Source organism: Arvicola amphibius, chromosome 8, assembly GCF_903992535.2.
Source record: "Arvicola amphibius chromosome 8, mArvAmp1.2, whole genome shotgun sequence".
NCBI classification, from domain to species: domain Eukaryota; kingdom Metazoa; phylum Chordata; class Mammalia; order Rodentia; family Cricetidae; genus Arvicola; species Arvicola amphibius.
Window position 1 is genome coordinate 46,478,808 of NC_052054.1, and position 17,541 is coordinate 46,496,348.

General features: G+C 36.1%; 1 protein-coding gene across 1 annotated transcript; it reads right to left on the bottom strand.

The window, feature by feature from the left end:
- Positions 1-198: 198 nt before the first annotated feature.
- On the bottom strand, positions 199-17,166 carry LOC119821616 (amine sulfotransferase-like). Its single transcript, XM_038340753.1, has 6 exons — positions 17,025-17,166; positions 14,369-14,577; positions 10,173-10,299; positions 8,546-8,640; positions 1,870-2,056; positions 199-320 (listed from the first exon to the last, which is right to left on the bottom strand). Exons 1-6 carry the CDS (start codon positions 17,164-17,166, stop codon positions 199-201), a joined length of 882 nt encoding a protein of 293 aa, XP_038196681.1.
- Positions 17,167-17,541: the final 375 nt, after the last annotated feature.

The window sequence follows — 17,541 nt, forward strand, 5'->3', positions numbered from 1 at the left end:
TCTTTGTCTTGGAGAGGGGCGGAGTGGGGGTATGGGTGGAAGGGAGGGGATGGATGGGGGAGGAAGAGGGGAGGAGATGGAAATTTTTAATAAAAAAATGAGAAAAAAATTGTGCTTTTTATTTCATAATTAAATAAGAAGAAATTAATTTTAATATTTAAGTATGGCCTTTCGTTAGTACACTTTTATATTAAAATTCTACTCCTCATTTATATCCCAGATGAACTTTAAGGGAATATTTTTCATGTTCCTGTTGAATATTCTGTCAAATCTTTCATTCTGATCCACAGTCAAGTGATGCTTCCAGTCTCCAATGGTTCCTAATGGGAGAAGCACAGGATAGCACCTACATAAGTAGCAGTATCGGGGCACAGTCCACCCAACTCACTCTACTCTCTACAGCTGACACTGCACATCACTGAGTTCTCAGGAGGGTTAGGTTGGCTATCTCTCCTCTCATCACAGAAGAAACCTCAGAGCAGCAACATAATAAGTACGTATCACTAGCTACTACCACTGAGTTGTAGCCAATTTTTTTAAAAGAAAAAACCTTAAAGGTTAAAAAAATATTAGAATTTTAAAATTACATTATACTATGTGCCAATCATTATACTAGGAAAACACTTAGACGTCAAACACAGTATATTTCAAACACAGTCTTTTGAGGTATATGCTGGTTTGTTTTTTCACTTTTAAACAGAAAAAAAAATGAGACCCAGAGGTTTTTAGCAAGTCATGTCAAGGTGACATAGAGCTTCAGAACACTTAACATTGTGGTTTTACTGAGTAGGAATTGGAAATGATCATTACACTAGTTAAAATGAAAATATCCATTTTGTTTTCTTAGTTGTCTGAGAGGATGATATAATTGTTTGCATTTGGAACGGATGGTGGGCTATCCTGGGTAAGACATTTAGGCTTGTTGAGGAATGAGATGTGAGAATTGATGTTAAGTGGCAGAAGATACAAAATAAAAGAGTTCCTGAAAAATATAAAAGCCCATCAATATTTAAATATAAGCTAATACTCACAGCAATGATCAGTTGAAAGGATATCAAGAGGGAAATATTCATTCTTACCCATATCTCTGGGCATATAATGAGATCATAACAAGTTTATTGCCTGTTTACTTTACTGAATTCATGTCAAATAAAGTTACTAAGACATCGCTCTAGTTTTATGATGAAAAAATGTAACACATGAGGAAGCAACATTTTCAATTTTGTTTTCAATATAAACAGACAGTAAGTTTACTTGTCCAATATCCTAGAAAAATAGTAAATAAAATCGTTCTTGTCTAGTCAGTGCATCACCATATCTGTAATCCTAGCTTTCAACGAGGGTGTGCAGGAGAGACAGGAGGATTATAAATTTAAGGTAGCTGTGGGTGCTTAGACTACACTGAGAAGCACATATTCTCTCTCTCTCTCTCTCTCTCTCTCTCTCTCTCTCTCTCTCACACACACACACACACACACACACACACACACACACACAAACAAACACACACACACACACCCAACAAAACACAACCAAAATAAGGCAAGAAATCCTCAACAAAACAATAACACATGATGAATTAGATCCTACGACAAGACTGCTGACATGCTTTAAAACTTGAGTTGTGTGCCTTATAAGGAAAGAAAGCCATATTTATTTACTAAGTGAAATTGTGAGATTTTTCAGACTTTTTTTTTTTTTACTAAAACTACTAGAAACCCTTCAGGTTCTTTGTCAACTGCAATGCGTGATGCTTCCAAATGTCATTACCACCTGGAGAAATACTTTAAAAACATATTATTAACACAAAGTACTCCAGGAACACTCAACATTTTTTTTTTTTTGCTACTACAGAATAATAAATTTTACCTTTGCGGAGAAATGTTCCTTGATCATTTCTTGTCCCAATTTCCTTTTTTATAATATCGTCATAATTTGCTCGCGGGTCAGATTTCATGTTCTGAAACGTAGCTTGTCTCACAACAGCATCCACATCTTCTTCACTCAGCTCTTTCTCCAGAAAACTGCAGATTTTGAGCACTGAGCCCCTGAGGTCCTGAAAATGTCATGGGTTGAGAAGTCACTGACCGTATAATGGAGGTGAGAGTTACAGCCCAGTGTGTGACATGAACAGCTAGGATTTGCTTTTGGAATGCAAAGATTGTTCAACGCATGAAAACATCATAGAAACAGGGTGAAGAAAAACTGATATTATTGTTTATTGTCAGTGATACAGAATAAACCATTAATAAAACGCAGCCCTCTTAAGACTCTGTAGCCTAAGCTGGCTTGGAATTCAGTATGTAGTCTATGCTGTTCTCAAAGTTAGGATGGTCTTCCTTTCATAACGTCCCATAGGCTGGGATTAGAGGTAGGAGCTACTACACCCATCTCAATGCCTTTGTTAAATAAACGCATCAGCAAATGAGCAGAAGAACTCAGCTACCTCCATTCAAAACACCTGTGCATTCAATGTTTTTGGCTAAAAACACAGTTGGTTGAGAAGAATGTGATCATTTTTATCTGATGTCTGCAATCCGTCAGATTTTACCTCTTCCATTGAACATATTACTGGGAAATAATAGGCAGATAATTTAGTCAAGAAAGAGAAACATAGCATCTAAATTATAGGCAAAGAAGTAAAATGTTCTCTGTAAAATGGACAGCAGTATGCTCTCATAAGTAACACAAAAGCTAAGGAAAGCAAAGAATCTGCTAGAACAGTGAGATTTTACAAAGCTGTAAGTTATAAAATCAAAATCAGCACACAAATATTAGTTGAACTTATATATACTAGTGATGAGTAATGGTAAAGTAAGATAAAAATACATGAACTTTAAAAGGTAGGATTAAAAAACTTAGGAATAAATGTAGAAACGGTTAGAGACAGGTTCATTGAAACCAACAAAACATCGATGAAAGAAAAAGAAATCAGAAACAAACAGAACAGCATACACTGATGAATCGGAAGATAGTTGTTATTTATTTATTTGGTTTTTTTTCTGAGACAGAATTTCTCTGAAGTTTTGGAGCCTGTCCTGGATCTTGTTCTGTAGACCAGGCTGGCCTTGAACTCGCAGAGATATGCTTGCCTCTGCCTCCTGAATACTGGGAATAAAGTGTGTACCATCACCGCCAAGCTGAGGACAGTTATTTTAAAGATGCTATGGAACCAATCCACAAATTCTATGCAGTCTGTAATAAAATTGCAGTGTTTTTTTTTTCATTTTTGCAAAAGGAAAAAAGAAAGGAGTAAAAATATCTATTCAAAATTTATATGAAATTTTGACACCTCATAGAGCTAGTTCTCTTCTTTTAACATGTGTGCCTAAATGATTGCAGTTAGCTCATCAATACTGGCAGCAAACCCCTTTACCTACTGAACCATCTCTACCCACAAAGGAGTATTTTAATGTCATCGTGATTCTAACAGTGTGGTTATGACTTGAATAGAGAAATCAACCAAAAGGAGAGAATAGACTTTCCAGGAAATAATCTCTCACTTATAATGGATAAATGATTTTTGATATGGTTGTTAAGAACATTAAATGGGAAACATCACTCATTTCAACAAATGTTCTTGCGTAAATCAGATGTCTATATGCAAAAGAACAAAGCTGAATTCTCACCTTACAATGTATTTCAAGCAAATGAAAATTGGCCAAACATAAAAGCAAGGGCCTAAACTATGATGCTCTTAGAGAGACTTAAAGTGAATGATTTACCACACAGGATTTCACAGTCATATTTTGAATATCCCTCTACAAGTCCAGAGACACAATGGGAAGATTTACATGATAGGACTCCACAGTGGGGTCTGGGATATGTCTCTTCAAGTACAGACAGCCAAAAAAAGCATTAAATTGATTATACTAAACTTAATAACTCCTATGTAATAGGGGACAGATACAATGAAGTGAAAAATTCACCTATAGAATGGGGACAATATTTATGTAATTTATCTGATATAGGATTACCCTGAGAAATCAACAACAACAAAACCAACCTAACTAAAACTTTAAATAAATGATACTCAAAGGGAGTCTAGAAACATCCATTCAACACATGAGAAAAATGCTCTCTCTCAAGAGTTATTTGGGAAGTGGAAACTGGCAAGAAGTGCACACCACTTGTGTCCTATTACGATGACTATTTTTTAACAAATGACAGAAAGTCATAAGCACTGGTGCTGCTGGTAGAAATGTAAGTGGTTCATTTGCAAAAGTAAATATATAACACTTGCTTCATAAAGCAAAGGCAGAATCATTGTATAATCCAACTATACCACTTCTGGTTTTCACTTCTGATTCCAAACAATTGAACCCAAAATCTCTGAAAGATTTGTACATTCATATTCACAGCATCAGTATAAGAAATAGCTCAAATGTGGAAACAAGTCAAACTTATATAGATTATGGAACATAAATACAGTGGGATAGGCAGACAGAGAGAGGGAATTCTGATATATGATGCAATAAGCCTTGATGACATCGAGGACATCACAGTAAGTAAAATAAGTCAATAAAAACACACCTGCAGGTCTCCACTCATACCAAGTACTAAGGTTGAAGAAATTAATACAAGAAGAACATAGTGTGGTGATTTTCAGGAATGAGAGGAGAAAAAATAAGAAGTTATGGTTTAATGATCCTAGGGTTCAGCTTGCCAAAAAGAAATTGGATAGTGGAAGTGACAAATGGTTACATAACAAGTCATGGTGGTGAAATGGTGCATTTCACATAATGGATTTTAAAATCATAAGTAAGAGTGCAGTTGGGTTTAATACCCTGAGTAGGAGTATAGTAGTTGTTTATGACAGTTTAGTTTTACCCAGAGAAGTTGTGACATTCTTCATGATGAAGAAGCACTACCCCCAATTCAAGAATAAAAATAACATATAAGAATGACACATGAATTACCTTTGTAGATGTGAAAATAAATGTTGATTATGAGAAGCTAGAAATCCCTTCCATATTTAATGAAAGCTGAGCTTCCGAGGAGTCTATACATTAAATACCAAAAATAGAGATGGGTTTGCTTCTGAGTACCAGATGGTTTTGTTCCCTGCTAAGATGACTTGAGTGTGTTAGTCTCCATCTTTGTATGTGGCCATTTGTGGAAGGAACTTAATGTGTTGTGGTGAATAAAATAATAGGATCCTAATGCTAAGTGATTTACACAAATGGCTTTGATGCACAATGACTGACCACAAAACCAAGAGCAGAAAGAACATGGAAAACAGAGCAATGCAGCTGAAAGAAAGAGGAAAAAGATAATGTAATTTTCGATGTTGCCAATAATGAGTTATTGGAAATAATTTTAACATAATATTATATTCAAGGAGGTAAAAAACAAAAATTTAAACTGCCTCAACCCAATAATCCCAATGAGAACAAATTAAAAATAGACTGCCTTTAATTAATAAAAAGTAATCTCAGTGAATAATTTTGTAGAAACTTCAACTCAGATGAACTCAGCATAGCCGAACTTGGAGCCAGGGGTAGTACCAAACTTAACTCTCATAATAGTGCAGAATAAAAAGAAAAATATGTTGGCTCCTGTATGAAGAACTTTGCCTGTCTTAGGTGAGGTGACCTACCTTTAATTCCAGGATTCAGGAGGCAGAGACAGGTGGATCTCTGTAAATTCAAGGCTACCCTGGTCTAAATAAAGAGTTCTAGACAAGCTAGGACTACATACTGAGATGCTATCTCCATAAAAGAAACAAATTAACAAAAGCAAAATAGGGAGTTTTGTATGTGATACAGTTCATTAGACTCCTGTGACTCTCACGTTCTTTGTTCAGGATAGATTTTCAGTAAAAGAGACATTTCCTAAATCCCCCACTTTTCTCTGCTCATAATTCTAAGACACATTTTATGAAAGAGCAAACTGTTTTTCGTATAAATCTAGGACCTCCTCTCTGATTTCCCCCATAGTCAATCTGCAGTGACTACTATGCTAAGGCACATAATACAGACGCAATTCTTGCCTGCAGACTTCAGCCAGTAGGAACACACAAAGGAAAAATAAAAACACAGGGGATGGAAAAATTAAGTCCCTCACATCCCAGAAGGATTTGCCATTAAGTAGATTCTATTGTCTTTTCATGTAAATTAAAATATCTAGATTCTTTTGCTTGTTCTTGTTTGCATTTTAAAGGAAAATGCATCTGGAATAAACAAGCACTCAGTTCAAGAAGTTATTAGGCCATGAATCATAATTCTACCACGTACTAAGGGAACTGAAATACGTATGTTATTTTAGAACCCCGCCAAGTGCATCTCCTCCTAGTAGTAAGCCTTATCTTTTCTCCAAACAATGAATGTCCTCATCAATGAGGGTGACTTTTGCTATACCCATACTTTTGTCCCCAAAATGGGAATCTTTTAATACTGTCTGCATTCTATCCATTGCTCTGTTCTTGAGAAAGGAAAACAGAAACATTTCTGTATAGCCATGAAGTTCCTAGGGAAGGCACTTCTAAGTCAATGAATAACCAAACTTGTCAGAAATGAACTGGTTTATTGTCTTAGTGGGAAAATCAGTGGAGAAGCAAGCATGAAGGTTTAGACAAAAATACAAAGTTATTTCACAGCAATGGACAAGGAAGACACCAAAATTATCTTAACATTGGTGGAAATATAAATACTAGAGAATTTTGGTAGTTTTCTCTCGGTTTCAAAATATTAATTTCATTTATAATTATGGATATGATGTATGAGAATATTCAATGGCTAAATCCTCATCTTTAACTGGTCTACTAACATTTACCATTTTCAGTTTTAAACTCATGATAGGGAATGATATTCCAAAGATACTAATTTTGTTCTATTGCTGTAGTTTTTTATAACTCTTAAAGTCTCCTCACTACTTTGGGATTAAAGAAATAATCATTAGCATAACCCACAGATCTTGTGTAGTCCTGACTTCAGTCTCACATACTAGTTTCTTGTCCCCCGCCCAACACCTTTGATGTTCAAGTCCTTTCCTTACTTGGTTCTAAGTACTGTATTGCTTCACATAAAATTTGTTTTGTATTTTGCTTTTAGCCATTTTCTTTTTGTTAATTCATATATATATATTAACTTGTGAATCCCGTGTTACTTTTACCTCCAGAGAAGCTATTAACTTCAGTTGTACCAAAAACCTTTATATGAATACTAACATTTTATTTGGCATTTCTTTAATAACTACACTTTCTAGTCTAAAATTTCTAAAAGTTTAAAAATCATAGTGTGTAGGTGTGTGTGTGTGTATGCATGCATTTGAGCATGCAATGTGTTTGCCACAAGACTGGAACTAGTGCCATGGTGCATGGGTGGAGCTCAGAAGACAAATTTATGGAGTTATTTCTGGCCTTCCACCTTTATGGGGGTTGTAATGATTGAATTTGAGTTTTCAGGCACACATTGAGAGTCCCTTTACTCACTTTGCCGTGTAACCAGTCAAGATACACTTATGGAATTTTTACTTTGGGTATTTGCTTTTTGATTATTTGCTTTCCTTGTTAGAGCATGAACTCTATAAAAAGGTAAGTTCTTGTTTACTCTTGTTTTTGAGCCTGTCACACAGAAGCATTCAATTATTTCCCATCAATCAATATGTCAATAAGTACCAGAATGTGGTGAACTTTAACTCTTTTTTATTTACACAACATATTAAGATACGGTTTAATTGTGATCAATCAAAAAAATATTCTATAGATTCATCTTAGCGGTGCTCCAAGATTATTCTTTAAAAGAGGGAGAACTTGTTCTGTCAGTCAAGTTATAGTCTATGGTTTTAATTGTTCACATTTTACAGTAGTTACATGCCTGGAAATGAAGTCACCATTCAAAACCTTACTGTTATCTAGTGTTATTGCTATACATCTTCAACCACAATACATGTACTCAGCCTAGTGTCCACCAACAGATGAAAGAGTAAAGACTTTATGATATAAGTCATATACCACATATAAAATAAATTATCATCCAGAAGTAAAAATAAAATGAAATTCTGTCATCTGCAGTAAAATTGATGAAGTTCAGGACATCAGCTTAAGTTAATAAGCCAGACAATGAGACAAATTTCATGTGTTCTCTTATATGTTGAAACTGAAAAGTCAACCTTAAAGTAGAATTGTGTTTAGCAATTGGGGAAGGTCTGAAGGGGAAGAAAGGAATGACAATGCCAGAAGCGTGGCAAGATAAGACCAATGCACACCCTATTTATTGGCAAGAATAAAGTATCAAATATCACTAATGGATGTAATTAATATGTGATAATAAAATTTTTTAATTATGAAAGCCATTGGTGATGTGAAGTTTGGGGGTTGCCTTTAACACAGGTGTTTGTATAAGAACGGATCACAAAAGATTTTACATAGAGAATAGAGTACAGAGAATGTCCAGTGAGTGAGGCAGAGGCTGGACATTAGAAATAATCTCTAACAAAAAGCCCAAAGAAGAATAAAGTATGAAGATAACTGGAAGAATATATTTCAACCAAGAGAAGTATGGTGTAAAAGAAATCATTTAAAAATACAACTACCTCATCTTACCTTCTTCATATCTTCATAGCTCAGGAACATAATATTGAAGTCATGTCTGTGTTCATACCAGCCTCTTATGTGGTCAAACCAATTGCTTCCTACCACTGGGAAGAAAAGTAACAAGTGAGAATGCCAAGCTGCGTGTCCATGTAATGGAGAACAAACTCTGTGCCTCCTTCTCTGGTTTGGAATTTTTAGAAATAAAATGGGGGGCCCACAAAGAACATCTATATCCCTATTTAAAATATTTAGTGGTTTGAGGAAACAATTATCTGATGTTCATAGAAACTTGCCTATATAATGTTACTACAAGAGTAAGAAAGAAGCAATAGAGAAATAAAGGGCCTGAGGCTGCAGGTGGCTTTAAAACATACAGTTTCTTCTTCCTACTTCTCCATATTGTTCACTGTCTGCAGTGGTGCAGAATCTGAATATCATCTTACATTCAAGTGAAATTCTGATTCCACATGTGATGTGCTGGGAAATAATGCTCTTGTACCCTGTAAGGATTTGTCACTTATATTGGTTTAATAAAATGCTGATTGGCCAGGATCCAAGCAGGAAGTATAGGTGGGGTGACCAAACAAAGAGAATTCTGGGAAGAGGATAGGCAGAGACAGTTATCATACAGAGGAAAGCAAGATGAAAATGCTGTACCCAGAAAATGTACCAAGTCATGTAGTTAAACTTATATAAGAATTATGGGTTAACTTAAGTTGTAAGAGCTAGTTAATAATAAGCCTGATCTAATAAACCAAACAATTTATATTTAATTAACATAATCCTCTGTGTTTCTTTGGGACTGAATGACTGCAGGTCCATGAGGGACAGAAACTTCTATCTACAGTGATAAGCCTCTTGCCTTAATTAATCCACCTATGTAGGAGAATGAACAACTCCACAGCTGCAGTATAAAGCCATACACAGGTTCAAGCAAAACATACAACCCTCAGCATTTCCTCTGCCAGAATGGATTATTCTACCTTTGCCACTAGTTGGAAAGAATTGATAGAATATCTGTAAACCAAAATGCTTCCTCCATGACATGCTTTTGTAATTCTGACAATCCTCAAATGATTCATAAAGATAGAAAACAAAGTTGATAGTACATAGAGTTGACATGCAATTGTCACTAGAGATAACTTCTTTGTGTTTTGTTTTTTGTTTGTCTGCTATTGTTTTTCTTGTTTCAGTATTTTTCTTGTTCCTTTCAAAAAGAAATGTTTTGTTCCATTTCTTTATATTAGATTCCCAATATTTGCCCGGCGATTGTGTCTACTTCCAATATCCAGGAGGATTACTATATGTTTTTCTTTGGGTTCACCTTCTTATTATCTTCTCAGGGATCCCGAATTATAGGCTCGATGTCCTTTAATTATGGTTAGAAACCGATTATGAGTGAGTACATCCCATGTTCATCTTTTTTAGGTCTGAGTTACCTCACTCAGAATAGTGTTTTCTATTTCCATCTATTTGCTTGCAAAATTCAAGATGTCATTGTTTTTTACCGCTGAGTAGTATTATAACATGTATATATTCCACAGTTTCTTCATCCATTCTATATGTCTGAGAATTTGGCTTACTGGGTACCTTTTGTGTAATTCATTTGAGTATGGGTCAATGAATTAATACTTACCTCTTCCGTCGAGGAATGCTTGCATAAATGTTTCCACAGAATTTGAGGCTTCAAGTAAAACAATCAAATTTGAAAAATGGAAGTAGGAGATTAAAACATCTTTAGGATTTCTGTAGATATAAAGAATCTGTAGGAAGAATTATGTAATTATTTCTTTAATCAAATCTTGGATATGCTTATAAGTTTTTAAATACAATTATATAATATTCAATTGTAACAATATGCATAATTATTTCTTCTAGTCTTTGAGCTGTACAAAGTCAAATGGTTTTATTTATATTTTGGTATTACAACAACTACTGTAATAAACAATCTTTCTCTGTGGCACTTCATGTTTAAGAATGTAGTTCAAAAAGAGGTCAAGACCATGATAGGTACACCCACTGAAACAGTCTACCTGAGCTAATGAGAGCTCACCAACTCCAGCAGAACATGGAAGGACCAAACATAGGTCCAAACTAGACCCTCTGAATGTGGGTGACAGTTGCATGGTTGGAGCAGACTGAGGGACCACTGGCATGACATCAGGATTTATCCTTACTGCTTGTACTGGCTTTTGGGGAAACTATTCTCTTTGGATAGATACATTGTTCAGCCTAGATATAGTCAGGATGGCCTTGGACCTTCCCCAAAGCAATGTGCTTTACCCTGTCTAAAGAGTGGATGGGGGGAGGGTTAGAGTGTAGGGGGCTATGTGGAGGGAAAGGGATGAGGGGAGGAAGAAAGAAGAACTTGGATTCTGTATGTATACTGAAAAAAAAAAGATAGCTTGTTTTCTTTTTTTAAAAAACAGTAAAAATTAAATTTAAAAGAATGTAGCTCAATTCTCAAAAAACATATTATTTGTACTGTTCATAAATACTGAACATTAATTTGCCTTATGTGATCAAAATATATAAAATTTTAATTAAAAATTTAAAAGTAAAATTCATTACCCATGAGAGTAAATTGATGGGTATTATGTGATAGCAAAGAAGATAAATGTGAAAACAAAAAATAATAATCACGTTGATATAACTAGTAATCTATGATCTTCAAATAAAAATGAGCTTTTCCTTCATATCTTTCAGAAAATAATGTAAACACGAGTTAAGAGTATAAGCAGTATAAAAACTCACACATAGAAGCAATAATCTGCCCACAACATTAGCACCTGGGTATCTAGCGCAGGAGGAGAAGCTCATGCCAGCTTTGGCTACATGAAATACTCTCATAAGGGAAATAAAGTAAGGGAGTGAGGAAAAGAATAAGAAAGGAAAACCAACACCCAGAGAACGTATCTCTAGGCTTAAAACAAGAAAAAAAAATCTCAAATGTGAATTTATTTAAAAGAAAAATCAGACAGGACCCAAGGACGCCACCTGCACCACGAAGAAACGGGTGAGTATCTGATACCTTGGCTGGAAAGTCCTGCTCTCTTGGCCCTAAACCCCGCACTTCTGCCAACCACAGAACCCCCAGCAATCAGGCAGCAGCTCTCTCTCTTATCAACCATCTCCTCCTGAAGGACCCACTAACCCCACCTACACATGAAGGGACAGCAACTCCTGGAGCCACAGGCCCAAACTGCACCCAGAGGAAGAGGCCAGAATTGCACCTGGAGGAAGAGCAACCACCAGAGCTACAGAACCCACTTGTATCAATTGGAGGAAAAAAAAGGGTAGACAGCAGTGTAAGAATACATACAACAACATAAAGAGCAACGTGGCATCGCCAGAAATGGGTGATTCTACAACAACCAGGTCTGAATATCGCACCACACAGATGAAGCAGAAGAAAATGACCTTAAATGTAACTTTATGAAAATGATGGAGGCCCTTCAAGAGGAGATGAAAAGTTCCCTTTAAAAAATGAAGGAAAAAAAAAAACAGTGGAAGAAATCAATAAATCCATTAAGGGCAGTCAAGAATACCATGGGGGAAAAAAAAACAATCAAACAAGTGAAGGAAACAGTTCAAATAGAGGCAATAAAGAAAATACAAATTGGGGTCCCCAAGCTCCATGGGGACCTTGAGGAGGGTTGAAGGGGGGAAGGGAAGAGGCAGGGAGGGGAGCAGAGAAAAATGTAGAACTCAATACAAATCAATAAAAAAAAAAAACCACAAACACTGGGACACTATGAAACAACCAAACCTAAAAATAATAGGAATAGAAGAAGGAGAACAATACCACCTCAAAGGCATAGAAAATATTCAAAATCATAGAAAACTTTCCCAACCTAAAAAAGGAAATGCCTATGAAGGTACAAAAGCATGCAGAACACCAAATATATTAGACCCCCAAAATGTATTCTTGAAATATATTAATCAGCCGGGCGGTGGTGGCGCACGCCTTTAATCCCAGCACTCGGGAGGCAGAGGCAGGTGGATCTCTGTGAGTTCGAGACCAGCCTGGTCTACAACAGCTAGCTCCAGGACAGGCTCTAAAGCTGCAGAGAAACCCTGTCTCAAAAGCCCAAAAAAAGAAATATATTAATCAAAACAATAAACATACAGAATAAAAAAAGTATACCAAAACTTTCAAAGGAAAAAAGGGCCAAGTAACATAAAAAGATAGACCCTAAAGAATTACACCAAACTTCTCAACAGAAAATCTGAAAGTGAGGAGGTCCTTGGCAGATGTTATGCAGACAATAAGAGATCATGGATGCCAGCCCATACTACTATACTCAGCAAACCTCTCAATCATCATAGATGGAGAAAACAAGATATTCCATGACAAACCAGATTGAAACAATGCTTAGCCACAAGTCCAGCCCTATAGAAAGATCTAGAACAAAAACTCCAATCAAAGGCAGCTAGATGCACCCACAAAAAAAACACAGCTAACAGGTAACCCCATACCAGCAAGCCCCAAAGGGAAGCACACAAGCACTACCACCACCACCAAAACCAAATAGGACAGCAATTAACAATCACTGGTCATTAATATCTCTTAATATCAATGATCTCAATTCACTTATAAAAAGAGACAGGCTATCAGAATGAATACAGAAACAGGTCCCATCAATCTGCTTTATAAAAGAAACACACCTCAACCTCAAAGACAGTGATTACCTCAGAGTAAGGGTTAGGAAGGGCTATTCCAAGCAAATGGACCAAAGAAACAAGTGCATGTAACTATCCTAATATCTAACAAAGTAGATTTTGAACTAAAATTATTCAAAAGTGATGAAGAAGGACACTTAGCTCATGTCAGGCTAGTGGGAGCTCAGGGATTATGGACTGACAGGTGCGGAACCTGCATGGGTCTGAACTAGACCCTCTACATGTGGTGACAGTTATGTGCTTGATCTGTTGGAGGGGGCCCTGGCAGTCGCACCAGGACCTATCCTGGTTGTCTGAACTTGCTTTTCGGAGTCCACTCCCTATAATGGGATAACTTACTCAGCCTTGATATCAGGGGAGAGGCTAGCTCCTGACTCTAGTTAGTATTCCAGACCTTGTTGATTTCTGAAGGAAGGCCTTTCTCTCTCTGTCTCTCTGAGAAGTGGATGGGGAATGAGAATGGAGGACAGGGAAAGAGGATGAGGGGGAACTGGGGCTGCTATATAAGGATGAAAAGTAATTTTTAAATAAAAATATGAAAAAATAACAAAAAGTCAATCAGTTTGATAACACTAAAATTAAGAATGTTGCTGATAAAAACTTACATGAGAAAAGCAATGCTAAAACAGATTCATTTCTAGAAGTGATAGAAACAAAACTGACCAGAAGAATGTAATAAAATATTGGGCAATTGAGAGACTCTTTTCACACAATCAAAAAATAATGATGGCCATTAAACATCCAACATGGTTACTCCCATTATGAGGATGAAGATGTAAATTAACATACATTTGAGACACGTTTTGCTAGCTGCCACGTTGATAAACATCTAAAAGTCTGACATGTCAAGTTACTAGAAAAACATTAATAAGTCATCTATTATGCATTTCTGCAAAAAAAATGACCAATCCACTTTCTTCAGAAATACTGCACCACCTTTATATGTGAAGTACTCTGGACACTGTGGCTCCAACAGTTCTATTCATGGGTGTGGGTTCTAAGGAAGCTGGTGGAAGAGTACCAGGAGACACACTCAAGAATGTTCATAGCAGCTGCATCACAGTGGCAAAATATTGGAAAAGACTAAATATTCAGTACTTAGTGAAGGCATTTCATGGGTACAGTAAGTCAATAAGCTCTATGACATACTTTGACTTTTTTGTTCTTGAAAACTTTTGGCACTAAATAATATGGGAGGTGAGAAGAAAAGATACGAGGTGATGGCATTTTGGCAAAGTCCACATTATGAATATTGTACTCAAAGAATGGTGCTCTGTCTAGTGTTTGGATGTTTTCAGTGTTGTTTCGGTGGCCCTCAAAATAAATCAGGCTGAGGATCTGCTGTGCCCAGACGGTACCTGTGAAAACAGTTAACAATCTGGTTTTCAATGCTGAAGTAGGATTTAATAATGAATAACAAAAGTAATGACATCCATTTTATGAATAATTTGGAGCTCTCTTTTCCTTTAGCACTCTAGGAATGCTTGCACATTCCAGCTTTTCATTACCCATTGTCTCTATAGAACACTCAAGTCGATAAGGCGAACTCTACAACTCTTTTGTCTCTTTCTCACTTACAAAGATGCGGTTATTGGTAATCATAACCTGATCATTCTTGTAGTGTCTGTGAGTTCTATGTTTCATGTGGAGTCCTTTCAGTAATATTTAACTACTATTGACATATAACATTTGCAGATAGTAACAGGTAAAGTATGGTATTACTACATGTGGATACATCCAGTGTGGTCAGATCACACCAGGGATAGTGGCACCTCTGTCTTGCTGACAGTTTTTTTCTGTTTGGAGCCTTCTAGCTTATTTCTTAATTTTCATAAGATATATAGCAGGTTACAGAATGCCCACTTTATTTCTGTTTACGGGCAATTCTGACTCATTTTTTGAAATTATTATTTACATGTCTTTTAGAACTGTGAAAAAACTAATAGAATTAAATATTTCCAGTTTCTATTCCTTATCTTGCTTTGTACTCTCAAAAACTTAATTTATCATAGCACACATATAGAAAGAGGAAACCAAAGATTTCAGTGTTATTGACATTTGGTCTCTGGACTATTAGATCAAGTCATACAGTGGAAGTATTTGGTAAATACCTGCAAAATTTCAATTCTATTCCCTTTAAGAATGGACTCCATGTGATCAAATTCTGTCGTGCTTAGGTTTAGCCTTAATTTTTAATGGCTATTCCAAATAATTTGTTGGTGGTAGTGTAGATTTGATTAACCCTTAATTATTAATGGATATTCCAAATAATTCATTGGTGGCAGTGTAGATTTCATTAGCCCTTAATTATTAATGGCTATTCCAGATAATTCACTGGTCGTGGTGCAGATTGGATCAACCAGTCACTATTCCCAGTGAGGAGTGATGGTACACCATATGAAGCAGAGCCTGAAATTTTGAAAGAGCTGATCATGCCAAGACATCCCAGACGCTAGGGCTTCTGACAATGAATGTGTCAATATCCTGTGTGACGCAATATAAGCATTCTTTGCCCATTTCAGTCTTTCTGAGGACCTCCAGTAGCACCCAGTATTTCTTTAGCAGCTGAGTTATTTAGTTATTATCTACAGTAAACCAGGGACTGCCTCACAAGTTTTGTAGCACATTAAACATCACAAAGACAAAAATTAAAGTATGATTTGATATGAACAAAAATATTTTTGCAAAGCATCTTTATTTACTGAAATGGTCAAATATGGACTTAAAATCTTGCTGTTATTGTACAAGGGCAGCGGGGGTCTGTGGGGATGTGAAATCTTAACACCTATAGCTTTACTATTTAGTCTGTGTTAACCACTGCAAAAACTTACACCAACACTTGTAAGTTTCCCTTCTGCTGAGGTAGAAGTACCTTTACAAAAGGAACTTCACTTCATCTTCATGTCCAACAGAAAACAGGAGTCAAACGGGAGTGCTTGTGCTTGCTTGTCCTGACTGGCTTCACAAACTGCAAGGCTTCCAGGCTTCCAGGAAGCCTCACTGTTGCAAGATTTTTTTTTCTATTTTTGAGAATTTTAAGTACATTACAGTTGTCTTGAAAATCCTGTCAGCAAAATTGCATGCACTGGAAATTTAATCATTGTCTGAGATAAAGTCTCTACATAATAAAGCATGTATCTTTTACAGAAAAGGTTTTCCATTATTTCAGACCTGTTCAACAGGCTAAAGCATCTTGTCATCATTTACCAACAAGTTGCTGTTGGCTTCTTATTTGATTCCAAACCCTCAGCATTTTTCCACAATATTGCAGTATATTCATGGCAAGTGTTCTTACCCATAGAGACTTGAGTTTTATATACGTTTTGACCATACATTGTACTAAACTATAGGTTGCTGTGATTACAGATACTGTTGTCTGATGGGATTTAGGATATCGTTGGACATGTATGAGGGGTTTTCTAGATTAGGTTCATCAAATTGGACTGCAGATGTTAGTTGACAAGGAACCTTCACCTGCCATTGGGACTTCTCCAACATGATGATGTATTCTGGTGCAGCAGTGAGAAAAGAAACTAGTATTGTTGAAATGACAGTGTGTGGAAAGGAGACTATTTATGCACTTATTATCAAACCAAGATACAGGGCAGTAGTGGTGCACATCTTTAATCCCAGAACTTGGGAGACAGAGGCAGGCAGATCTATGTGAGTTCCAAGGCCAAACTTGTCTACAAGAGCTAGTTCCAGGACACCTCCAAAGCTACAAAAATCACTCTCTTGAAAAAAAAAAAACAAACAAACAAGAAAAACAAAGACGAATGCCATATAACCTACTTATTCCACTCACCAGATTTTGGATATGTGACTATGAAGACATCATCATCTCTAATTTCCCGATCATTCATATTTTCAACTGTGGTCATGTCAACTAAAGATCTTTCAAAGTTATAGCCTTTGAAGTTAAGTAAATATTCACTTTTATTGTTCATAGCGATTTACCTAGAAGTAAAAATCATAAAATTTCTTCACTTTTGTAGTATTTTCCAATAGTGAGCATGCTTCTTGAGTGGTCTACATGTGCCAAGCACCACTGAAATGTCCCTCACATATTAATATTTATTATAATAAGCAACTACATATGCTAGATTATTTAAATTTATAACAATCTTACATTACTACATTTTAATTACCACAACATAAAATATTAAAAAACAAACATAGCAGGAAGTTAGAAAGATTTTTCTATAATTCTAGATGGGAAAGGTGATCTTAATTCTAAACGTACAAATGGGGAAACTAGAGTACAGAGAATACAATCAACTTATTCAAGTTTTCCAGCTGGTCAACTTAGAAAGAGGACAGCA